Source organism: Oppia nitens, unplaced genomic scaffold, assembly GCF_028296485.1.
Source record: "Oppia nitens isolate AA-2021 unplaced genomic scaffold, nextdenovo-longstitch-racon4-pilon3 scaffold18_pilon_pilon_pilon, whole genome shotgun sequence".
In the NCBI taxonomy this organism is placed as follows: Eukaryota; Metazoa; Arthropoda; class Arachnida; order Sarcoptiformes; family Oppiidae; genus Oppia; species Oppia nitens.
In genome coordinates, this window is record NW_026533197.1 from 1,386,061 (window position 1) to 1,409,598 (window position 23,538).

The 23,538-nt window shown below is 24.9% G+C and overlaps 6 protein-coding genes across 6 annotated transcripts; 4 read left to right on the forward strand and 2 right to left on the reverse strand.

Annotated features, from left to right (window-relative positions):
* Window positions 1-1,536: 1,536 nt before the first annotated feature.
* On the forward strand, window positions 1,537-3,512 carry LOC128965673 (glycogenin-1-like). Its single transcript, XM_054312416.1, has 5 exons — window positions 1,537-1,924; window positions 2,047-2,179; window positions 2,255-2,719; window positions 2,783-2,969; window positions 3,138-3,512. Exons 1-5 carry the CDS (start codon window positions 1,915-1,917, stop codon window positions 3,327-3,329), a joined length of 987 nt encoding a protein of 328 aa, XP_054168391.1. The 5' UTR covers window positions 1,537-1,914; the 3' UTR covers window positions 3,330-3,512.
* A 95-nt stretch (window positions 3,513-3,607) lies between these two features.
* Window positions 3,608-4,392, reverse strand: LOC128965874 (homologous-pairing protein 2 homolog). Its single transcript, XM_054312653.1, has one exon. It carries the CDS (start codon window positions 4,250-4,252, stop codon window positions 3,608-3,610), a length of 645 nt encoding a protein of 214 aa, XP_054168628.1. The 5' UTR covers window positions 4,253-4,392.
* A 132-nt stretch (window positions 4,393-4,524) lies between these two features.
* LOC128965705 (nucleolar protein 14-like) lies at window positions 4,525-6,450 on the forward strand. The gene has a single exon (XM_054312452.1). The coding sequence runs from the start codon at window positions 4,619-4,621 to the stop codon at window positions 6,416-6,418; it is 1,800 nt and encodes a 599-aa protein (XP_054168427.1). The 5' UTR covers window positions 4,525-4,618; the 3' UTR covers window positions 6,419-6,450.
* Window positions 6,451-6,573: 123 nt separating this feature from the next.
* LOC128965708 (transcription initiation factor TFIID subunit 8-like) lies at window positions 6,574-7,653 on the forward strand. The gene has a single exon (XM_054312456.1). It carries the CDS (start codon window positions 6,661-6,663, stop codon window positions 7,636-7,638), a length of 978 nt encoding a protein of 325 aa, XP_054168431.1. The 5' UTR covers window positions 6,574-6,660; the 3' UTR covers window positions 7,639-7,653.
* A 4,474-nt stretch (window positions 7,654-12,127) lies between these two features.
* Window positions 12,128-17,957, forward strand: LOC128965876 (putative uncharacterized protein DDB_G0282133). The gene is made up of 4 exons (XM_054312654.1): window positions 12,128-12,211; window positions 15,492-15,899; window positions 15,968-16,085; window positions 16,156-17,957. The coding sequence occupies exons 1-4, from the start codon at window positions 12,128-12,130 to the stop codon at window positions 17,955-17,957; spliced, it is 2,412 nt and encodes an 803-aa protein (XP_054168629.1).
* Window positions 17,958-18,258: 301 nt separating this feature from the next.
* On the reverse strand, window positions 18,259-22,830 carry LOC128965933 (DNA (cytosine-5)-methyltransferase 3B-like). The gene is made up of 13 exons (XM_054312714.1): window positions 22,652-22,830; window positions 22,490-22,584; window positions 22,191-22,417; window positions 20,952-21,089; window positions 20,123-20,890; window positions 19,983-20,047; window positions 19,860-19,914; window positions 19,574-19,781; window positions 19,370-19,515; window positions 19,222-19,309; window positions 18,981-19,132; window positions 18,831-18,913; window positions 18,259-18,718 (listed from the first exon to the last, which is right to left on the reverse strand). Exons 2-13 carry the CDS (start codon window positions 22,554-22,556, stop codon window positions 18,424-18,426), a joined length of 2,292 nt encoding a protein of 763 aa, XP_054168689.1. The 5' UTR covers window positions 22,557-22,584; window positions 22,652-22,830; the 3' UTR covers window positions 18,259-18,423.
* Window positions 22,831-23,538: the final 708 nt, after the last annotated feature.

The window sequence follows — 23,538 nt, forward strand, 5'->3', positions numbered from 1 at the left end:
TATTATTTAATGTAAATTGTTTTAATAGTTATTATGTAAATATAACGCAAATTGACATATCAATTACAAATGTATTTAATTTAACAGAGATTTTTGTAGAAACCGATTATCTTTAAAATATATTATTTTTAAGATAACTTTATTTTAATTAAAAAATCATAAAAATATTTACATAAATCTTTTAATTCTTATCAAAAAATATTGATTTGTTTTATTTATATTAATATAATCAACACTTTAAGGTAATAATACTTTAAAAACTAGAGTAAATCACAATTTCTCTCATATGAATTGGATAAAAATTATTAAGAATTGCATTTTAATACTAAATATTAATATCATATTATTGTTTAAATATATTTTCATTGGTTTTCAATAACAATAATTGCTTTTCTGTAAAATATTTAGAGTAATRATTTGCTATTAAGCAGTACTTCAATTTAAATAAAATTAATTCATATTAAATCTAATTTATAATATTTTGTTTATGTATTCAACCAAATAAAATAAATTATATATTTTGATACTTTATTAATACTATTAACAACAATTTATTATCATTGTTTATTAAATGCAGTCATTGAACTTAAGCTTGAAATTATATTGTAATGACCTTAACACATAATATCACTGTTAGTTTTTAAATGAGAAATAATTATCTTATAAAGTTGCTTACAGTATATAAATTTTATATATAATATACAGTACAGAATATAAAAATATTACATAAAAAGTATAAAATACAATATAATAAATTTTTTTATATATTTTATGTATGTATATATTATAAATTACAATATTTTTTATATATTAATATTTAACTTTGTCTTACATTTTAAGTTTAACACATGTCTATGGCTATAAATTAAAATATTGATAATAGCCAAAATACAATAATCAAAAATGTTATATTTATTTTTAATAATTATGTGTTTTTATAAACTTTATAAAAATAATTATTAGACAATGAATTGATGATAAAGTCAATTTAGACTATTTTGAATTATATTAAAACATTTTTTAATCTATAATTATTTACTTTTGCATAAAGTCTTGAATAGTTTTTAAAAAATATATTGAAAATTTTTAATATTTAATAATTATTCACCATTATCAAGTACAATTTTATTCAATGTTTAAAAAATATATATTCAATATTAAATACTGTATAGTCAATATTAATTGACAAAATATAATATTTGTATATTTATACTAATTTTTATACTAATTTTTAACTACTATATGTTTATTAATAACTAATGTAAAATGAATTGCAGTTATTTAATTATATTAATTCAATTACGTTGAATGTAACGATCAATTGCTGAACATTTGGCAATTCTATTAATGGGTTATTACTGTTCAATATGTTAATCAAGTTAATAACAAAATTAAATACAAGTTTTTTAAACATAGACATTGCAAAAATAGACTCAAGATTATCAATATTTTTATCTGATTAATAACAAGCAAATATTTAAAGACTCGATTGTAGACAAAATTTTTGTCAAATTAAATTTTAATCAATAAACTGTTTAATAAGTATTTTGAAAATAGTTAGTAAATGGGAAATGTATGGAAAACAGTAGTGACAGTGATGTGGAGTACACAGTCTCACAACTCATCCCTACTATAAAACATACAATAAATGTGAACCATTAGTGACATTCCGGTGCATAAAAAATTGAGACTTATATTAGTTGAGTCCATAAATAAGTGTTAGTATTATAGTAAGCCTTCACTCGCTTTTTATATCACAATTCAGTGGGCATTCATTTGATGTTTTAGTTTTCAAGGCTTTTAGTGATCAGAGTTTGAATTCATTGAATTCATTGCACATCTCTTTAAAATAAATATTTTTCATTTCATTTTGATTTGCGATTTGATTTCCCCATTCAAAGTAAAGCATCGATTATGAGTTCGGGTATGAAATTAAATTAAATGATATGATTATTGATTTATTGACATTAAAATAAATAAATATTATATATTCTTTAAGAATAATTTATTAATAAATAAAATAATGTATTTTTCATTAAATTACAGAMGCGTTCGTAACTCTGGTCACAAATGACACCTATTCTTTGGGTGCATTGGTTTTGGCCAACTCTTTGCGGTCAACAAAAACGAGGGCAAAATTGGTAGTTCTCGTCACACCAGGAGTTACTGATCACATGAGGTATTAAACCTGAGTTTATATTATTTTATTTAAAAGTATTTGTTTTATAATATAAAAATTATATTTTTTTAACAGAAATAATCTCCAATCGGTGTTTGATTTGATAGAAAATGTAGATTTAATTGATAGTAAAGACACTGAGATATTAGAGGCAATGAAGAGACCAGAGTTGGGCGTCACTCTCTCAAAGATTCATTGCTGGCGTTTAACGCAATACAATAAATGTGTGTTTTTGGACGCAGACTGTCTGGTCATTCAAAACATTGATGAACTCTTTGAAAAAGAGGAACTGTCAGCAGTTCCAGACATCGGATGGCCTGATTGTTTCAATTCAGGTGTTTTTGTATTTGTGCCATCAGATCATACATTTAGAGGTCTGCTTAAAGCTGCCATTGCTAACGGAAGTTTTGATGGCGGAGATCAGGGTCTTCTCAATACATATTTTTCTGATTGGCGAACAAAAGACATTTCTAGACATTTATCCTTCATTTATAACATGAGTTCAATTGCTGTTTACTCATACCCTCCCGCTTATAGACAGTAAGTGTTTCATTATTAATGATAATAGCTTTTATAACGTGACTAATATTAATGATTTAACAGATTTGGCAAAAATGTAAAAATTGTTCATTTTTTGGGTTCATTGAAGCCATGGTTATATGCATACAGTGTGGCAACAGGTCAGGTATCTCAACCAAAGAACAATGAAGGAATGCATCAATTAATACACGTTCAGAACTGGTGGGATATCTTCATGAGTAAAGTACAACCATTACTATCTACTGAAGATGTAAGTGAAATTAACTCAAGTCTTAAGCAAATTATTAGTAATAATAATAATATTACAATAATTATTAATACTAACAATAGTCTAACACTCGGAATAAACTGTTGAGAGAAGTAATAAAATGTTGAAAAATATAAGAATATTAATATAAATTAATAATTTACTTAATAGGCAGGACTGGCATCCAGTCTTTCACAAATTCATTTGTCTAACGAATACCCGGGCTTTGAGGGCGAGTCAGGTGAACAGTTAGGTCGACAACATGCCTGGGAAAGGGGACAAATAGACTACTTAGGCGTCGACTCATTCGCTAACATCCAGAAGAAGATAGATGAGGCCATAAATACCMGAATTGGTCACTAATTAGTGAACAAATTCAATATCCATAAAACCATTGGTGTCTTATTCTAAGTGCCTTTAAGTTCACATTAATTCTTTTATTTGCTTTGAAATTGTCGTTTGATATCAATATTTATAGTTTTCTGATCTTATTTTAATAATTATTATAGAATTTTCTAGATTTGTGTGCAAATTGTTTCACTTTTAACTATTAATATAATTATAAAATGTTTTATTTGATAAATAAATTTTAAATTTACAGAAAGTTAACAAATGATAAAACGATTGTATTATTAAATAAATTAGAGATGAGAGACGGATGCCTTGACTTCTTCATCGGTTTCGATACCAATCTCTTCAATAAGTATTTTCTTAGACTTAGGATACGAGTCGAGAACAATATCAATGATATTAGTGGCCATTCGTTTACGTCGTTTCCATTCAGTGACCAATTTTTGTCGCTCGTCTTTAAGATTTTGATTGACTTTTGGATCGATATCTTTAACATCTTTTTTTATGACTTGCAATCGTTTCTCCATATCGTTAATGTCTGTCATGACATCTGATATTTGTTGACTGATTTGTTCAAAACCAATAGAGTTCTTGAAGACCGCAAGTTTCGACTCTTTAGGTTTGATTTGAGTCTTCAGGTTATTGTATTCGTTGTCCAACTCATTCAACTCCACTTCCAATTGTTTCATTTGGTGATCACCAATGTCTTCATCATATTGAATGGCAAAATAGATCTTTTGTTTTCCATTGACTTTCTCAATGATGTCATGTTTTTCGGCCAATTCCTCCAAAGCCTTAGTGACCGCCGTTTTACTCAATTTGCTGTCTTTGGTATTCAGATTATTAAAGACATCGTTAGCACTGAACGGACGACATGTCTTCTCTAAATAGTTCTTCACTAATGACTGCATTGAATCTTTTGATTTACTCATCATTGGATGTGTTTGAGTGACAATCAATGGCTTGACTGGTGATCACAAAGTCATTGATGTAAACAATGAGTCAATAATTTAATCGATTGTTTTGACTGACAATTGAATTGAATTTTGAATTTTTTTACTACTTATAGTCTATAAGTACTGACTGTACTATACTTTAGACTCTAAAGTTTAGAGTATTAATACATAACATATTATACGGTAATACTATTACTGTATTAATACTGTATATGTTATTAAAAGTTTAAACATTTTTCAATATTATTAAAACATTTGAATGCATTGCAAATGAGCGCCAATTCAATGATCACATGATTGATGACAACAACACGTGTTGACTATAACTTAGTTTCTGATGAAGTGATGGCCAAAAACAACAAACGAAGATATTTACAGCAAAAGCGAAACAAATTTGAAGACAAAAACAAACAATCAAAGAGTGTCACTACAAATGTGTTTGAATTTCACAGAAATAAAGTTAAACACAATGTCATCGGCAGAAAGTTAACCAAATATGAGTTGTCCAACAAAGCTGTGTCCAGACATCGATCGTATGACAAGAGGAAGAATACCATTCTTCAAGAATACAAATCAAAGCATAAGAGTGGTAAAGGTTTACAGGATTTAAGAAACAATGACGACAGACGTTTGGATCAAAACATTGAGTTGTCTTACAATGAAAACACTGTTTTGACGCATAAAGGAAAACATTTGAATGATTTCATCGATGATATTATTGATGAAGACGAAGATGAAGACATCGATCTTTTAAGTCGACCAGACTTTGTTGAAGTATCACATTTTGGTGGCGGAGAACATGGCATTCCAAAGTCAACGACCGAAATATTGGATCAAATTAAAGATGAAAAGAAACAAAAACAGATGGAAAGAGCCGCTAATATTGAGTTGACTAACAAATTGGATGACGACTGGAGTCATGTGAAGAATATTTTAAGACACAAATCGGTTAAACATGAAGTGACTGATAATAAACACGAAGATTTTGATGTATTACTAAAAGAACTTATGTTTAATCCAAATAAAGGCATTGAATCTGAAAACAGAATCCGAAAACCCGTTCTCACAACTATTGATTCAAATGATATGAATCAGTCTAATCATAAAAGTATTGAAAATCAGTTGAAAGAGTTGTTTGAAAAGATTAATAATGAGAACAATTGGACACAAATGCTATATTTAATTAAGACTTCTAACGATCTCTTAAAACAATTATCTGACGATTGTTTAAGCATTTTATCTGAGAAATTGGCGACAATTGTTGAAAGAAAGTCTGTATTTAATATTCATAATTTAGCACTTCTTATAGTTGGAACTCATTTTAAAGAAACAAAACTAATTGTTAAATTGATTTTAAATCAAATGTTATCACAAATGAAGTACAATTCACTTAATGATATTGCAATTAATTTGATGATTATTAGACTTTTAATGATTACTTCAAATTCAGCATTTATTCCTCAAATGTTTAACTCCATCTCAAATATAATTCAATTATCTTTAGGAAATGAGTCGTCAGAAGTAATTATTAAAAATAAAAAGTTAAGACCTGTTCTTAATATTAATGAATTGCCGATTGAAGAAAAGTCTTTAGATTTCGATATAAAATATATTTTTGATGAAACATTTAATTCAAATATATTTAATGAAAAACAAATGAAATCAATGCTTATTTCGGAAGCACTTAAATGTATGGATCAAATAATTGATTTATATTCAACACTTCCATCATATAATGAATTAACAAATTGTTTAAAGACATCATTGAATGATTTAATAGAAAATAATTATTTGAATAATGATATAAAAGAGTTAGTGAATAGATTAGTATCTAAATTAAACAGACAATTACCTAAAGAAGTAATGACATCGAAAAAACGGAAACCATTTATGTTACCAATGCTTGAACCAAAGTTTGACGACTCTTCTAACAATAAGGAGAAGAAGGATATGAAGAAGAAACTAACGAAGAAATACAAGAGAGAACTCAAAGGCGCTCAAAGAGAGTTGAAAAAGGATTCAACTTTTATGAGAAATACTTGGATTCAAGAGATTCAAGATAATGACGAACTAAGAAAACGTAAAGTCAAACAACTGTTTGGTGAACTAACTCAACAGCAAAGTCTTTACAAGAAAAAGAAATAGTGATAACTAATTGATTAATACTTTTAATATTACAGTAATTTTATTTTATTTGAAATTATATTAATTATATGTATTTGATTTAAACAAATAAATAGTTATTAAATAATAATGAAATGAAATGTCAATCATTTGAAGCACACAATGGATGGCATAACTGTTGCCTCAGTTTTATAACGTAAAGAGTATTTGGTTTGACGTGATTTGTGAAGAGTTTGAATGTTATTGTATTGAAGTGAAGTCAGATGGATATGAATGTGAGTCCAGTCGGTCCACAACTGGTGTCCGCTCGACGGCGAGTCTTGTATGCCGTTGTGTGCGCCACGTGTCACGAGAATGGCTTCGTTAGCGCCGATAAGCCATCGCTCGACACTTTGCTGCAAATGATTCAAAGTATTATCAAAGAGATAGGAAGGAGTGCTCAGGCCTTCTGTGAACTCAGTGGACGTACCGAACCACTGGTCGGCGATGTTGTTATGGCTCTCATTGAATCAGGACTCGACTGCGACCAAATAGCTGCTTATGCAATGCGGCCAAATAGGGTGACAATACCGACACCACAAGTGATGGCCAAACAGTCGACACCGCGTATACTTCAAGCGGGAGAGAAGAAACTATTGTCGTCTTATATTCCCGACTATTTCCCGTCATTTCCAGACCCGCATTCATATATTCGGACGCCAACACACAAACAGCCCGTAACCGAATACGAGGCAATTCGGGAAAAGTCGGCCACACAGAAACGGGACGTCGAGAGAGCGCTCACTAAGTTTATGGCAAAAACTTGTGAACAATCGACAACACACAGACTGTTTGCCGAAGAACACATGTCACACTTGTTCCCACTTATTGTACTTAAATTAGAGGCCAATCCATATCTCAATGCTTTGCTTCCCAAAGACCAGGTATTTGAAAACGAAAGTGAAGAACATGTGATCCGTAAAAAAGATTCCGACAAAAAACAAAACAAATCGGTTACCAATACTAATGAATTATCAAACACTTCAACGACTGATAATGTGGTCAATGATGAAGACAATATTGAGACTAATAATGAACAGATGGCTAATAATACTAATACTAATGATACAAATAAATTAACCAACACTTCAAACATTTCTGTTTGTGGTAACACTGATACCGATGTGTTAGACAATCCTTATTTAAGACCTTTACTTAAGTTATCTTCAAGAAAGAGAAGTCGGAAGCAATTTGAAGCATAAAAGTATCACTTCTTGTATTAAATTATCATTTTTGAATTGTTTGTATTTTTTGATAATTTTTCAAATTGATTGCAATTTGCATTAGCTTTCATCAAAAGTAAAAGACATTTAAATAATTTGACTTTTTATTAAAATCTTGAATCCTTATAACTAATGTATATATTAATTATATAATTTGTATGTTTTTATTTAATAAAATACAAATTAAGTTTTTAAATAATAAAATTTGATTCTTTTTTTAATGATATAAACTTTATATAATGATTTTTATTGTCTCCGATTTTAACCAAACTTATACCATATATAATGCCTGAAAAATAAAAAATTAATACAAAAATTTTGATGACATTGTGATGGTGAAGGAAATTACAGTATTTTAAATAATGTAAACTTCTTTTATTTAATGATAACTTTTAAATTACAAATGATAATTAAAATACTCTTTCACTAATAATTACTTAAAAACAATATTTTTTGACTAATTATTCCAACTATATRTTAATGAATAATATATTGAAAAATAATTAAAATAAAATATATATAATTAATTTTCACTTCATGTATTACCCTTTGGTTATCGAAAATGTTTTTTAATTTTTAATAGAAATGGTGAACTGATTTTCAAACATATTTACATTTTGTGTAATTGAACTAAATTACAATATATTACTTAAAATAAATAGTTTTTAACAAATTAATATATATTTAATATATACTATACAATATTTTTTCTATATTTTATAATAATTATACTCAAAATTAATTATTAAATTTAATTTTAAATAACTGTAAAAGACTGATATTATAAAAGTATGTAAAAATATTTTATAGTTAAAATTAACAATTATTATGATTAATATTAAGAATCAATCAATACATTGAACCAATTGATTTGACTGTTTAATGAAATTTTTGAAATAGAAAATTAGTTATGATTTATAAATTATAATTTATGAAAACATTAATCACTTTGAGTTCTCATAATATGAATTATATTTTTAAAATTAAGTATTTTTTGTGTGAAAACAAATAAAAATGCTATAAAACTATTAAGCAAACTATAAACTATAAAAAATATGTGTCTTATACTTATTATTTCAATGATATAAGTATTTCTTTTTTTATAATTAGAGCACAAATTAACATAATGTATAGCTTTGGGGCTCAAGAGTGTACACAACTTTGTACGGAAAATCCTGTTTTATCTACACTTTATTATAATTTTTATTATTTTTTATTTATTTTATTTATAAATATTTATCATCGACTTATTTACTTCTGACTCTTAACAATAACATGAAACAAAAGTTCACATATTTATTGAACATTAATTAACAACAATAAAATTATTAGTAAATATTATATAATAATAATAATAACATCTTAAAGAATATATACTATTTTTGGTAATTTTTAATTAAATTAATGAACATTTTTTTATTTTTATTTATCAAGATATTATTTTTTAAATCAAATTGATAAACTATTTAAAAACCAAATTTAATTTGTAGTTTGAGATAAATGTTGTTCATTGTTACCAATTTGTCAAATTCATTACATTTGACCAATTTATCTATAGTTGATTTATATGTCGTATAAAATTTAAAGCAATTTTTCAATAGTAAGGGCTGTAAGGCATTACTATCTACTGAATTTAATAGATAGTACTCAAAGCTATTAACAAAATATGATTTTTGAGTATAATCTGTTTCATCTGTTTATATTAATACTAGTCTTCCTATTTGTTATAATATAATGTATTTAAAAGGATGTATTCATAAAACAACAAATATTTATATATAAATTCTCCAAATTCTTGACACAATCTCTTTAAAGAATTATAATGTTATATCTAAATAACAAATTACTTACAAATTAATTAATTTATGATAATTGTTTTTTATATTATATTTTGCATAAACTATTCAAATGTTTTACGTAAATATTGTATACAATAAAATTGCAGTAGTTAGATATATTAATTTTATTAAATTAATACAAATTTGCATAAATGTAGTGTATATGTATATATTAATTTCTAATGCTATAAAGTAGCAATAACTGTATTTAACAAATCAATATCATAAATATTGCTCAAGTAAAAACATATAATCTTATATTTTTATAATTAAAATTTTAATGTATGCAAATTTTTCATAACCTCAAAATTTACTTTTATATTAATAGATAAAATTAATAAAATTTACCCAAATGAAAATAAGTATTAAATTATATTATGATCATAACTTATAAATTGAATGAAATTCAATTTTAATATCTTATTAATTAAAATGTATATAATTTTTAAAATGCAATCATATTGCTCTCCTAATACAATGACTTTTCAATTACTGCAGATAACATTAGGCATAAAATAATTAAATGATTTTATTTTGATTAGCAAATATGGGTATGGAATGGATAAATGGATGGATAAATGGATGGATAAATGGATGAATGGATGAATAAATGAATGGATGAATGAATGAATGGACGGATGAATGGATGGATGGGCTATGTATTGGTCAATATATGTCAATATATGTGTAATTTAAAATCGGTCGACAAATATGTGGGACTGGTTTTTTAGAAATAATTTCTATATTGAAAAATATTAATATTTTATCTGTAATTATGAATTTCGATAAGATTTACTTGTTTTACCTAAATTTAATGATTTTAAAAAGTAGTATTTGTTAAAATGGAAATTATAATATTTCAAAATACTTAAGTGATGCATCAATTATCTTAATACCACATTTTTATAGTTTTAAAGTTATTTGAATAAATGTTTTAGCTTTTAGATAATATTTGAATTTAATAGTTATTGAATATTGAATTGTTAATAAAACAACATTTTAACATCTTATAAAATTATTGTATCAAGGTTCAGCAGATAATTTAAATAAATTTTATACTCCAAAAAGAACTTATATGTTTATTTAAATTTGCTTGCTTATTTAGAAATTGATATATTTATGAAATATAATTTTTTTTTAAAATTATAATTATCAGTCATTGAAATTAAAAATATTATTTAATGTGTAATTTTAATATGAAAATTTTTGTTATGAATAACTCAAATTTTATAATAAATAACCTAGCAAACTAAAATAAATTGTTGGAATAAACATTTTTATATAAGTAAGAAGTTATGTCCCAAAAAACCAGTCACATCTATTTTGCGACCGATTTATATATATATATATATATATATATATATAATATACAGTATATTCTCTATATATCTGAGCTGAATTCAAACTAACTGCCGGCTATGTAACCAAAACTGGAAATAATTGCGGAGCTGTCGTTCCCCAACACGTTTGGCCCCAAACAGCCTGAAAACAACTTGAGACCCAACACACAGTCGACTCTTAAAGTTTTAGTAAAGCAGTGCTTAGGCTGTGATCACAACTTGAGTGCCTTCAGTGCCTTCAGTGCTAACATTTGCTTCACTTTTATGTCAAGTCTTATCAAAAGTTTTTGTGTTTCTCTAATAATGTATAAATATATGACACAAACTCGTTATTATTTTTAAAAATATTTTTATAAACTAAAAAAATACGTTAAATTCAACAATATATGTTTATTTATTCATAATTATATTTAGACAAATTTTAAATAATGATTTGTTAATTTTATTTTATTCAAGGTATGTATATATATAAAAATTATTTATTTATTTATATTTATTAAAGTTGTAATTTTTAACTTAATTTAACTAAACTTTTTAATTAATAAACTAAGTTTAACTGATTTTAATGACAATAAAATTATTTGTTAACTTATGGACATCAGTTTAGCAAAACAATTGAACTGATAATCATAGACATACCAGTGCTTAAGCTATACGGGAAGTCGGTGTTTTGATTAGACATTTAATATATTACAGTATTATTGTTTATATTGTTTATAATAATGTTTTTTAAAATAATGATGTATTAAAAATTAATTATATTTACGTTATAACTAATAGTTAATAACTATGCAATATTTTTAAACAAGTATTGAACAAAATTTTTAAAATTTTTAAATATTCGATTATTTAATGATAAATATAAAATATATCTTAAATTTTAAAAATATAATCAAATGTGTCAGTCAAACACCAACTTCCCGGTGACAATAAAGCACTGGTATGTGACTATCAGTACAATTATGTGATGAAGATTTTCAGTGATCAACGAAACAATAGTATTCATAAGTCAACAAATAATTATTGTTATAAGTATTGTCAAACTCAGTTAAATATATATTTTTAATTAAATAAATGACTTGTACTTTAAAAAAATAATTAGTTTAAAATGTAATTTATTTGAATTTTACAATATTTTTTAATGATTTTAATTTATAAATGAAATTGATTAATTTCCAAAAATAATATATTTTATATACTTTTTATTTAATTAAAAAAAATCATACATATTTTATAACTTAATAATATTTTTAAAATATATTTATTTGCAGACAATTAAGATCAGTGATTATGAAAGAAAATATAAGAAATTTGAAGTCATATAAAATAAATCATATCATCCGTCACTTCTTAACACTCATATGTTTTAAAACGGTATGAAATCATTTGTGTTTTGTCTGGTTTTTGTAACATATTATTAAATATTTTATAATAATTATAATATATATATATATATATGATATAAGTTTTGGTAAATTATATTTTGAGTCAATTATTGTTTGGATTCATATCCGTAATGAATGTTCACTGAAGCGATTGTGTGCACAATAGATATGCAGTAATGTATTATACAGTAATACTAACAATAATACAGTAATAACTGTTAACTTATAATAATAATATATCTTAGAATATATAGTATTTTCTGTTTATTTATAAACAATTTTCATATATTTTTCAATTTGTAATATATTATAATGCATTAAATGATAATAAAAAACAAACAAATATAAACAAAATCATTAACAAAATAACTTTAAATAGGTTTTCATAGTTGACATTATTTGTCAAAATTTAAATTGAAATAATCAATAAATATGTAATCAGACTAATAATGATAAAGATAACCAAAAATATTGGTTATGACAGGTAAATAATAAGCCAATGTATGTTATAGTCGTGTTTGAAAATAGGACACAAATATAAAAGCTATTATTCAACCAAAGCCAACAATTTTTTTTGACTGACCTTTATTTGGATCTATATTTGCCATATTATATACAATAATATACATTATGTATTTGATGGTTGCATTGAAATTCTTGTAATAAAGCAATATATTTATAATCTTTATATAGTCTCATATGATTTAGTGAATTTATATTTGTTTTCTAAACAAATCAAATTTAGACAAAATTTGTTAATTTATTACAGTAAAATAATTTTTTATATACACTACATATTACTGTATATATAATATACAGTATTATTACATAAGTAAGGTCAAGGTTAATTTTATTATTATTATTCACTGCTAATGAGTATCAAAGAAAAACTAAAATTAAATAAAAAGAAAAATTTCTAAATTAATATTTTTAAATCAATAATAACTTATTCTTCTTTTTATATATATTTTTGTTTATTTTATAATTTTAAAATAATTGATTAATAAAAATAATATTGTAATTAATTGGTGCATTTAATTCAAACTTATTGAGTGATTCTCAAATTGTTTCCTTGAAAAAAATTGGTTACTCAAACTTTTTCATTAGACTTTATATACACATTATATCTAAACTATAATACTATTTTAAAAGTAGTATAAATATGTTTAAATATTGTATATTATTTTATTACATAATTATACTTAAGTCATTATTAGAAATGTATTAATGCATGATTACACACATTTGTATTTTTATAATTTTTTAGTCATGAACTTCTTTATATATCTGAATCACAAAAATCCAATTATGTTGACATATATTTGTTTTCATAAATTCATAATTTTATATAATTTTAGAAATTATTGCCTATTTTTATTATAACAAAATTTTGATGAATGTTTTACTTTTAACAATTCTATACTGTATTATACAGTCTGTATACTAATAGTACATTTTAAATGTTATGTACAATATATTGTTAAACGATAAATAATTCAAAATTGTTGCATAATTTTTTTTATAAAAATGATTGCATATATGCAATATATTTTGTTTGCTAAAACAGATAAACTTGTTGTTTATAAGTTCATACAGTAGTTATTTTAGTCTTTATAAGAGATAAATAAAAGATAAATTATTTTAATTTTTTGTCCCCATAAGAAACTAAACTCAGAAACTGTATAATAATGTACTAAAAGATAATACTTAATAGTTTGAAGCATTTTTAAATGGTTTAAAGCTTTTCAAAATTTCCAATGTTTTATATTGCTATTAGAAGTCAATAAAATTTATTAAATAATGTTATTATACAATTTATATTATTTTTGTTTTTGTTTTTATTTTGTATGTCAAACAATAAACAATTGCCAAACAATAAAATAATTTAATTGAATTTATTTATTCTACTGTATCTCTTGCCATCAAATTAGAAACTAAAATATTAAACATTTTTTATTTAGTTTTATTTTTTTAGTTGGCAATCAACAAATTAAATGTCATTTAGTTTGAATTAAATCAAAATATTTCAGCTGCATTTTTATAACATATTGCTATTAAATATTAGTGATAATATCTTAAAGCCTTTTTAGTACAAAATTTGTAATTATCATCAAATAAAATTATTATATTAGTTGCCTTACAATATGATATCTTTTAAAATAATTATCATAGATATACACTAATATCTATAAATAGTTAACTAAAAAATATTTATACATAATTTAATATAATATATGTATCATTGCATTGATTTAATGAACTTATAAATTTATAATTAAAGTCTTGAAGGCAATGTTTAATAAAAAAAACTCAAATAATGTATTTTTAAAGCTTAGAATTGAATAAAATATTATCGCATTTTAACTTTAAAAGCATTTATTGACTTCAATGCAAATATTGAAGTTTAAGTTAAAGGAAGAGATTATTAAAGTGAGGCCACTGTTGTTGTGTTTATTATTTGGTATTTTTTCGCATAATTATTGCCATTGATAATAAAAAAATTATATAATGTAATTTTCTAAAACAATTTTATATTCAAATTTTATGTCTTGAATTAATTATTATATTAAAAATTTATTTATAAGACATGTTTTAAAAAAATTTACATCACCTAAACCTATATATTAATTTAATGATGAATATTTTTGATGAGAAATTTCACGATTTTTCACATCAACAAAAATGTTACAATCAATTGCAATTTTTTGTTACTTAACTTAATTTGATATTTATACAATTCAATGATTTAGTTTTTTAAATCATATAAACTTCAACTGAATTTGTTTAGTTTTTTTTAAATAATGTATTACATTTAAATATAATATTAAATATGATAAACTGTTTAAATACTTGCGAAACTAAATTGCAGACTATATATTTATGAAATATGTAATAATATTTATTATAAAAATAAATTATAACATAATTATATTTAAGTTTATAATATATTTATATAAACAATAACATAAATGAAATATAACTTAATTGAAAGCGTGTAAACTTAAAATTTATTTAGACTATAATAATCAAGTAATCAAACTAAAAAGTTATGCAAATTTTTCGGTTCAACTTTTATTGTTATTGGATACACAATATTTAAATATATTAAGCAATTTTTAAATAAAATCTGTTAATAGTTGTCATAACTTATAGATTATGCTAAAAATTGTTTTTAGGTCTTTAATTAATTAATATAAATTAATCTTATATTTTAAATTATTTTAAATTAAAAATTTATTAAAATATATTATAAAAAATCATAACTTTAGGTTTGTTTGGCACATGAGTGGGCATCTGAATCACCTCAAGTATGGGCTAAAGAGCCTCAATATAGTGGAGCAAAGATTACGGCATTGGATGTGATTTGTGGTAAAGAGTATATGACTGTTAGGGCAGAGTTTAGTGCGCCTTTCAATGGGATTATATCATCGAAAGGCACGTATGGACAGAATAACTGTGTTTATATTAAACCATTTTCAAGTATATCTCACGCAACCTTTAATGTTAAATACGATGAATGTGGTACTAAACCTGATCTTCAGGGAAAGTATTATGAAAATACTATAGTTATACAGTACGGCACTGACATTATTGAGGCCTGGGATGAGGCTAAACGATTAAGATGTGAATGGTTTGAAGCTTATGAAAAACCCGCAACTTTTAGACCAGCAATTCCTGTAAATTATATAACAATATTAAATCTAATTTATATTATAGTAATAATTTTATTGTTATCACCAAATAGGTAGCTGACCTGGATGTGATCGAAATGAATTTCCAAGGAGATGAGATTGATTGCTGGATGTCTATTCAAGAGGGTAAAGGTCCATGGGGCCGGGAGGTGTCCAGAATTGTTGCAGTCGGTATGCCATACCATTTATCAAATAATTATTAAATAATAACTTATATTAATATAAATTATTATATTAATAGGCCAACCAATGACTATAGTTGTGGCTATAAATGATTATAAAAATCAATTTGATATGAGAGTGAAGTCATGTATGGCTCACGACGGTGTCAAACCTGCCATTCAATTGACTGATGAATACGGTTGTGTCTTACGGCCTAAAATGTTGTCATCTTTTAAAAAGATTAGAGATTCACGAGGAAAGGCTACCCTTATATCTTATGCACAATTCTTAGCTTTTAAATTCCCAGACAGTATGGATGTCCAGATTCAATGTACTGTTGAAGTGTGTAGACATGGATGTGCTGATGCCTGTCAAGAAGAGAGTTCACAAAATGTAAAAAATCCATCGATGCAAGTGTCGGCTGGAATGCCACACGTAGTACCACAACATACGACACCTAATCACGACCCAAGAGATTCATCTCCGACTCGACCCGTCAGACCAGATGAAGAACCACAGCCAGTATTTCAGAACATTGACTCTTCAATGACTGCCACTATCGATCATAACCATCACTCAGATGAAGTGACAAATGAAGCAGTTGATGATTACCAGGCGGTTCCATCAATTCAACATTTATCACACATTAACCAAAATTTTGATCAAATGGCTGAACACGAAAGTCAAACAAATCCTGTGTATAAACCACCTGATCATCAAATTCGTGACAAAGACGTAAATGTGAATCAAAAATTAAAAATACCAAATCTATCGGATTTAAAATTAAGACCCGAAGACATCAATATTGCAAACAAATTATTGTCAGCTCATAGTCTAAACAAAGACAATATTGATTTAAGCAATTTGGCCGCAACTTTCACACAAGGATTACAACATCAAGATATCATGTCTTTAATGCAAACAAATAATGTCAAAGATTTGATCTCAAAATTCAAGAATCGTATGGAAGAGCAGCCAATCGCTGCAGCGCTTCAATCAGTTAATACTAATAACGATATAATTAAAGACATAAATCATAATATATCGCAAACAACTTTATTAACCACTGAACAAACCGTAACCAATTCATACAATACTTTAAATACAGAGCAAACAACTGTTCAGTTTCATAACGAACCTGAGATACCTCTTACAGTTAATACAGATTTTAGGCACCCATACAATCACAATCACAATCAAAATCAAAATCAAATACCTTTTAAAGTTTTTAATAACAATAATAATCAATTAAACAAAAAAACATCAAATTTAATTGAACATCAATTACCAAATAAACCTACACCAGTAGTTCAAGTACTTGACATTCCTCTTCAACCAGGTCTACCATTTTTACAAATACCAGTGCTTCCTAATAATTTAATTAATAACAATTTAATGAATTATCCACAAAATCCAACATTACTTAATAATAGTCCTTTAAATAACATTTTAAAGCGTGTCATTCATCGTCCACCACATGGTTTTCCAGCTATTCTTCCTAATAATCATTTTATGAAACGAAAAGAGCAGCTCTATAATGAAAGAACAGGAACTGGAGGCTCTCATATACCATTTGGTCCCCGATCTCTTAGATTTAAAAGATCAATCAATCCAACGGCCAATGAAATCGGATTAAAGAAAGGCTTTCAAGTGGTAACGTCTGTTGATTTAGATTTCTTTCCGAACATAACCACAGATACGGCGCCAATATATTCCGGTCGAAGAGATAATAATATTATTTATGGTGTTTGTCTTCCAGTCGCCCATTTGGCCACTGGACTCAGTTGTATTTTATGGCTAATTGTAGTCTCATTTTCTTCGTGTGCTTTCATTATTTATAAATTAGATAAATCCAAAAAGTCATTTCTTTCTAAAAATTAGTTTAATATTTTCATTATTTGTATTATTAGTGTTAAATGTTTTATTATATATAAAAATTATATAACGTATATATATACAGTATATATATATATATATATAAATTAATAATTTGTCATTTATTTATTGTTGAATAAATTGTGCCACTCATCCAATTTAGATATCAAATAATTATTCATTCATATTAATAATATAAACTTGTTGTCAAATTTAATAATTAATCAATTTAATGGATTTCAAAATCAACTTAAACACTATTATATTGTATATATTGAATACTTAATGATTATTACAATTACCGGTAATGATTATAAAAGCTTAATAAACAACAAATTATAAATCTAATTTTAAATAAAAGATAACTAATAATTACTGCAACGACTTTGTGAGTTAAATAAATTAATTAACATATGATTTAATGACAAAAAGTAATAATTTTATATCAAATAAAAATATGAAAAAGTTATAATTATTGATTTTTTTGGTCAGTAATAAAAAAGTCAGTCAACGACCAGATTAGATGACAAAGAATCGATTGACACCAACTTCGAGTTAATAGACTTTGTCTGATAGTTGTGTCCATTGAGTTGATATTAGTGTAATCGGGAGGCAATTCAAACAACTTTTCTAACTCTTTTGGTTCAAAACTTTTGTCTTCGGATTCGTTTGATTGAGATTTATCTGAGTTTGATTTTCGTGTGACATTTTGAGACAATATGTTTATCAAACTTATATATTTTTCTTGAATTGTTTGTGGAAGTGGTCTAATTTATAATAAATAATTTAATAGCGTATTTAATATTCTATTAAATTAAATATAATGTAATTTATTGTAACACTTTGTATTTAAATTAACTAATATTATAATTAACAAACCTTTTAATTCCGGGAACATTACTCCAATAATATCGATTCCGATTATGTGAAACATCGCTGGCAAATAAGGTTATTGGTTTGCACTGAATTTCATATTACAGATAATTTTAAATAATTCATATAAATAATGTTAAGTTTTTTTAATCATACCATAAATAAATTTGAAATAACATCTCTTTGTGTTATACTTAATGGATTAGAGTTCTCACATAAGAAGAAAATATGTCGACTTTTATTTGTTAGGCGAAGCAAATGCAAGACATGATTGAAATATAAAAAGTAATGACCGCTACCTTTATTTTCTGTATATAAAATATATACAATTTGTTAGATTTACAAATATAACTAATTAATTGCAATTCAAATAACTACTATATATTTATTTACAAACCAATTAGACTCTTTCGAGTGGAAGAATTTAAAGAATATTCGGGTGGCGAAGAACCGATGACTAAATCAATTGGACCCATGGATGCAATCTTTATTTTTTTAAAAATAATAATTTATTAAAAGTTAATTATTTTTATAGAAACAGAAACCTTTTCAAGTGTTAAATTTTCCATAGAGTCTACAATTATAATACTATTCTTATAGTAATTCTTTGCGATTTCAATGGCAGTTGTATCCGATTCCGATGCATAATATGCTTCCACTTTAATACCTAACTTATCAAACGCTAGCTTTGCTGCAAATATACAATATATGGTATAAATATTAAAAATAATTAAAAATAATGTTAATACCTGAGGAAATGCCATCTATCAAAGATAATATTCTTATCGGTTTCTTATCATTATTTATTTCTTGGATTAAATTTAACGATTTTAATCCATTAACAAATGAATCGAAAAGAAGTTTAACATTAAATCTCCAATTGGATTGAATCCTCAAGAGTCCCATTTCTTGTTTAGGATTACATATAAAACACTCCCACTTTTCGGTCTCTAATATCTTTTTTAAAATAAGTTTTATATTACGGTAAATATAAGTACAGTACATATAAATACATTTATTTTATTTAAAAAATACCTTTAAGTGAATTCCAGATCCAATCAAAAGGTCAATACATTTCAAACAATAAACTCTAAAAATAAAAACAATTTAAAACTTAAAACCATGTATTATATCATATAATTTAAATTATATTCTTACCGATGACATATGTTATTTTCACAAATTGCAAGTTTGCCCAATTGGCCACAAATTGCACAAAAAGACTAACGTAAACCATACATATATAAATAAATACTGTACTATAAAAAATAAATACAAATACAACAAATAATGCATACATTTTTGTAATCACTTCCCGGCGCATACATTGTTACGCGTATGGAGTCATGACAGAGACGACATAACCCGCCCTCAAAAATCGGGTGTTCGAGAAGTGCTTTTGAATTGGTGTTTGCAAGAGACTCGGCGTCACAACAACAAGCAATACAAATGTGATAAATTGTGGTCTCATTATTCTTCACGCGATCTATTTGTTGTACTTTATATTCTGGCAATTCATGCAATGCTTCATTACTTTCTCCTTTGTCTACTTCATAGTAAACTATTTGTTGAAGTCTTTCATCTGTCTTTAGAGCTTCGGAATACACTGAATCTAATGGTAGATATATTGCTGCTGATGGAGGAATAGGATTAAGTGGATTAGCTTTGAAAGCGGTGTTATGGGATAATCCAGTCTTTAGTTGAAAACCATTTCTAGCCCACGAAATGAGTGCACTTTTTTCTTCATCTTCACAGGTACTACTTGTGGCCGCATTTTCATCTGATTCAATGTTAACTTCTCCTCTAACAGCCAACACCTGAAGCGCTTCTTTAACTCTTAAACTAGTTAGAGAAGAAGTGCCTTTACTCAGATCAGTAAAATTGTCGACAAATGATTTAATCTTTGATTTAGAAATTTCCGAAACCTGATGGTCACCAAACCAATAGACCCAAGTTTGACCCTTTTTTGGCACTTTTTGCTTACAATGCAAATGTGATATAATAAGTGCCGGAAACCATGTTTTATAATTAGGTAGTGTCGCCCAAACTATATCTCCGATCTCAAACTAAAACACAAAACAATTAGTTATATAAAAACATTTAAAATTCTATTAAATACAGCATTACTTCAAATTTTCCAATTGTTTGCTTGGATTTGATTGTTTTCTTATGCTCTGTATTTAAATTATTAACAATTGTCTCCTCATTGGCAACCAATCGGGAAGACTCCTTATATATACGGACGCGTCTATCCTCTAATATTGACTTAATTAAAAAATATTTACAATAAAATAAGTATTACCGGTAAATTTTAAACTTAATTAAGTTTTATTGTAATACCAAATATTATTATTGTAATAATTGATTGTAGATAATTTTTTGATAAAAATAATTTCAATTACAATATTTATTTAATTATCTTTTGTAAATAAAATTTTTAGAAACTTCATAAAAATTTATATAATATTGTAAGGTATTTACAGCGTTAAAAACGTTACAATTTGGAAAAAATAACTAAAACTAATAGCTAATATTTAATGTAAATTTTGTTATATAAAATTGATTACTAGAAAATTGTTAATATTGTCAAATATTAAATTAAAGTAATATTTTTCAAAAATATTTGAGTTTTTTGGGAAATACAGTTCTTGAAAATAAAATAAAATAAATCATATTTGATAAGCAACTACAGTATAGTTTGTTGAGAGGTATACTACCGGTATTGTACTGTAGAGTAATGTATTTAATTTCTGTACTTATAAGGGATACCAATATGTTAGGTAAGGAAAGTGTAATTTCAAAAAATTATATGACATTGTATTAAAATTTTATAAATAGCATTACTGTACTGTAGTTTACATGTAAATTATTATACATGTATTATGTATTTTTTCAAAATGATAAGATTTGTTTTAGCATTTTAATAATATAAATAATATTATATAAAATCATCTTGGTCATTAAAAACTTAATACTATTTTACTTATAAATTAAAAGTGTTTTGGTATTACCGGTAATTTTAATAAATTATATAATCTTTATAAAAAAACGCTTTGTAATAGTACTAAACCAAACTGTATTGTATTACAGTAAAGTATAATAAATTGCAAAATAAAATTATTAAAATAATGTATATTATATGTTATTTTTTATATAAAATAATTAAATTTTTGGTTCATTAGTAAAAATCTTAAAGTTGAAATTAAAATAATATAATTGAAATAAAAAGATATAATAAAGTATAGGATATTCATTGATTGATTTCAATATCTAATATCATATCATATATAAAAATATCAGTTTATGACATCAAATATGATATTTAAATAAAATATGTTTAAAGTGATAATAAAATTTAATAAATACTTGATAATAGTCGACTTGTGTGGGCAATAGTCTAAGTCCATACCTTCCCCTTTGTAAAGGATTGACATCTTGACTACCGGTGCTATAATTATCTGATCTCTGTTTCTTAACGGTCGCATCAATGACATTGTCTTTGATATCACTGATAACCTTCTGGATGTCATTTCGTGACTTTCTCTTAAATTTTCTACTCTTTTCTCCATTAATTAGGTTTGAATTTATTGATACTTTAGATAAAAATCAATTGAAAAGCATTTAGTTATTGAATGAATAAATGAATAAATGATGAATTGATTTACATTTAGTATTATCTATAGTCTTGTCTTTGGACTCATTAGTCAAATCTAACGGCACTTCAGATGACATATCAAATAATAATTAAGTCGTAAGACATCTGCAATCAATTAATACGTAATATATCGCAACAATTATAATCACAACAATTAGTATCAAACTCTTACTTGTAATCAATATTGCAATCAATTAAACCAAATGTTTGTCCAAAACATAAGTCAATAGATTATGATTTAAACCAAACTTTTGATTTTGTTATCAATTCAATGATTTTGTCATTCAATTGCATTTAAACTATGTTTACAGTTATGTCAGTCATTGACAATACATCTCTATTACTCAATCCTACTGTACTTAATATATATTATTTGATTCTATAGTTTACTACAGTATATATTCAAATACAATACAATATATATCTATAGTATCAATGGTTGTTAAACGTCCAGTACTTAACTGAATAATCCATTTTTGGAAAAATATTATTAAAAATTGTATTAAAATATACAATAAAAATAATTATATAATATTTTTGAGTCAAATTTTATAATTTGTATAATTATATTGTTTATTTAGAAAATTGTCCAGTATCGCCTAATAATAATTTAACAACTCTTATAAGTTTATCACAAAATCAATAGTATTTGAAATGCCCTCTTCATTGAGCTAATGAAAAAATATTTACTAAAAAACTTTAAAATATTTTAGTTAATATTATTTATAAAATATTAAAGAGATTTAGTTAAATATATATATATTTATAATTGACAAACGAAAGTCAAGAACAGCCTATAATTATTTAGATTTATTTATAAAGGACTCAAATTTACAATAAACAGTTGTTTAAGAATTAGTACTATTTTTGTAACAATAATTGTAAAAAATATGTACTACAGGTAATGATACACTATGTATAACTAATTTTAATTTTAATATTAAAATTTAAAAAATAATGTCAAGCAAATATTATTAATAAATGATTTAATTAGTGTTAATTTACATAATTATAATTTAGTTATTCTATAAAATTTATATTATAAATTAATAAGTTTTA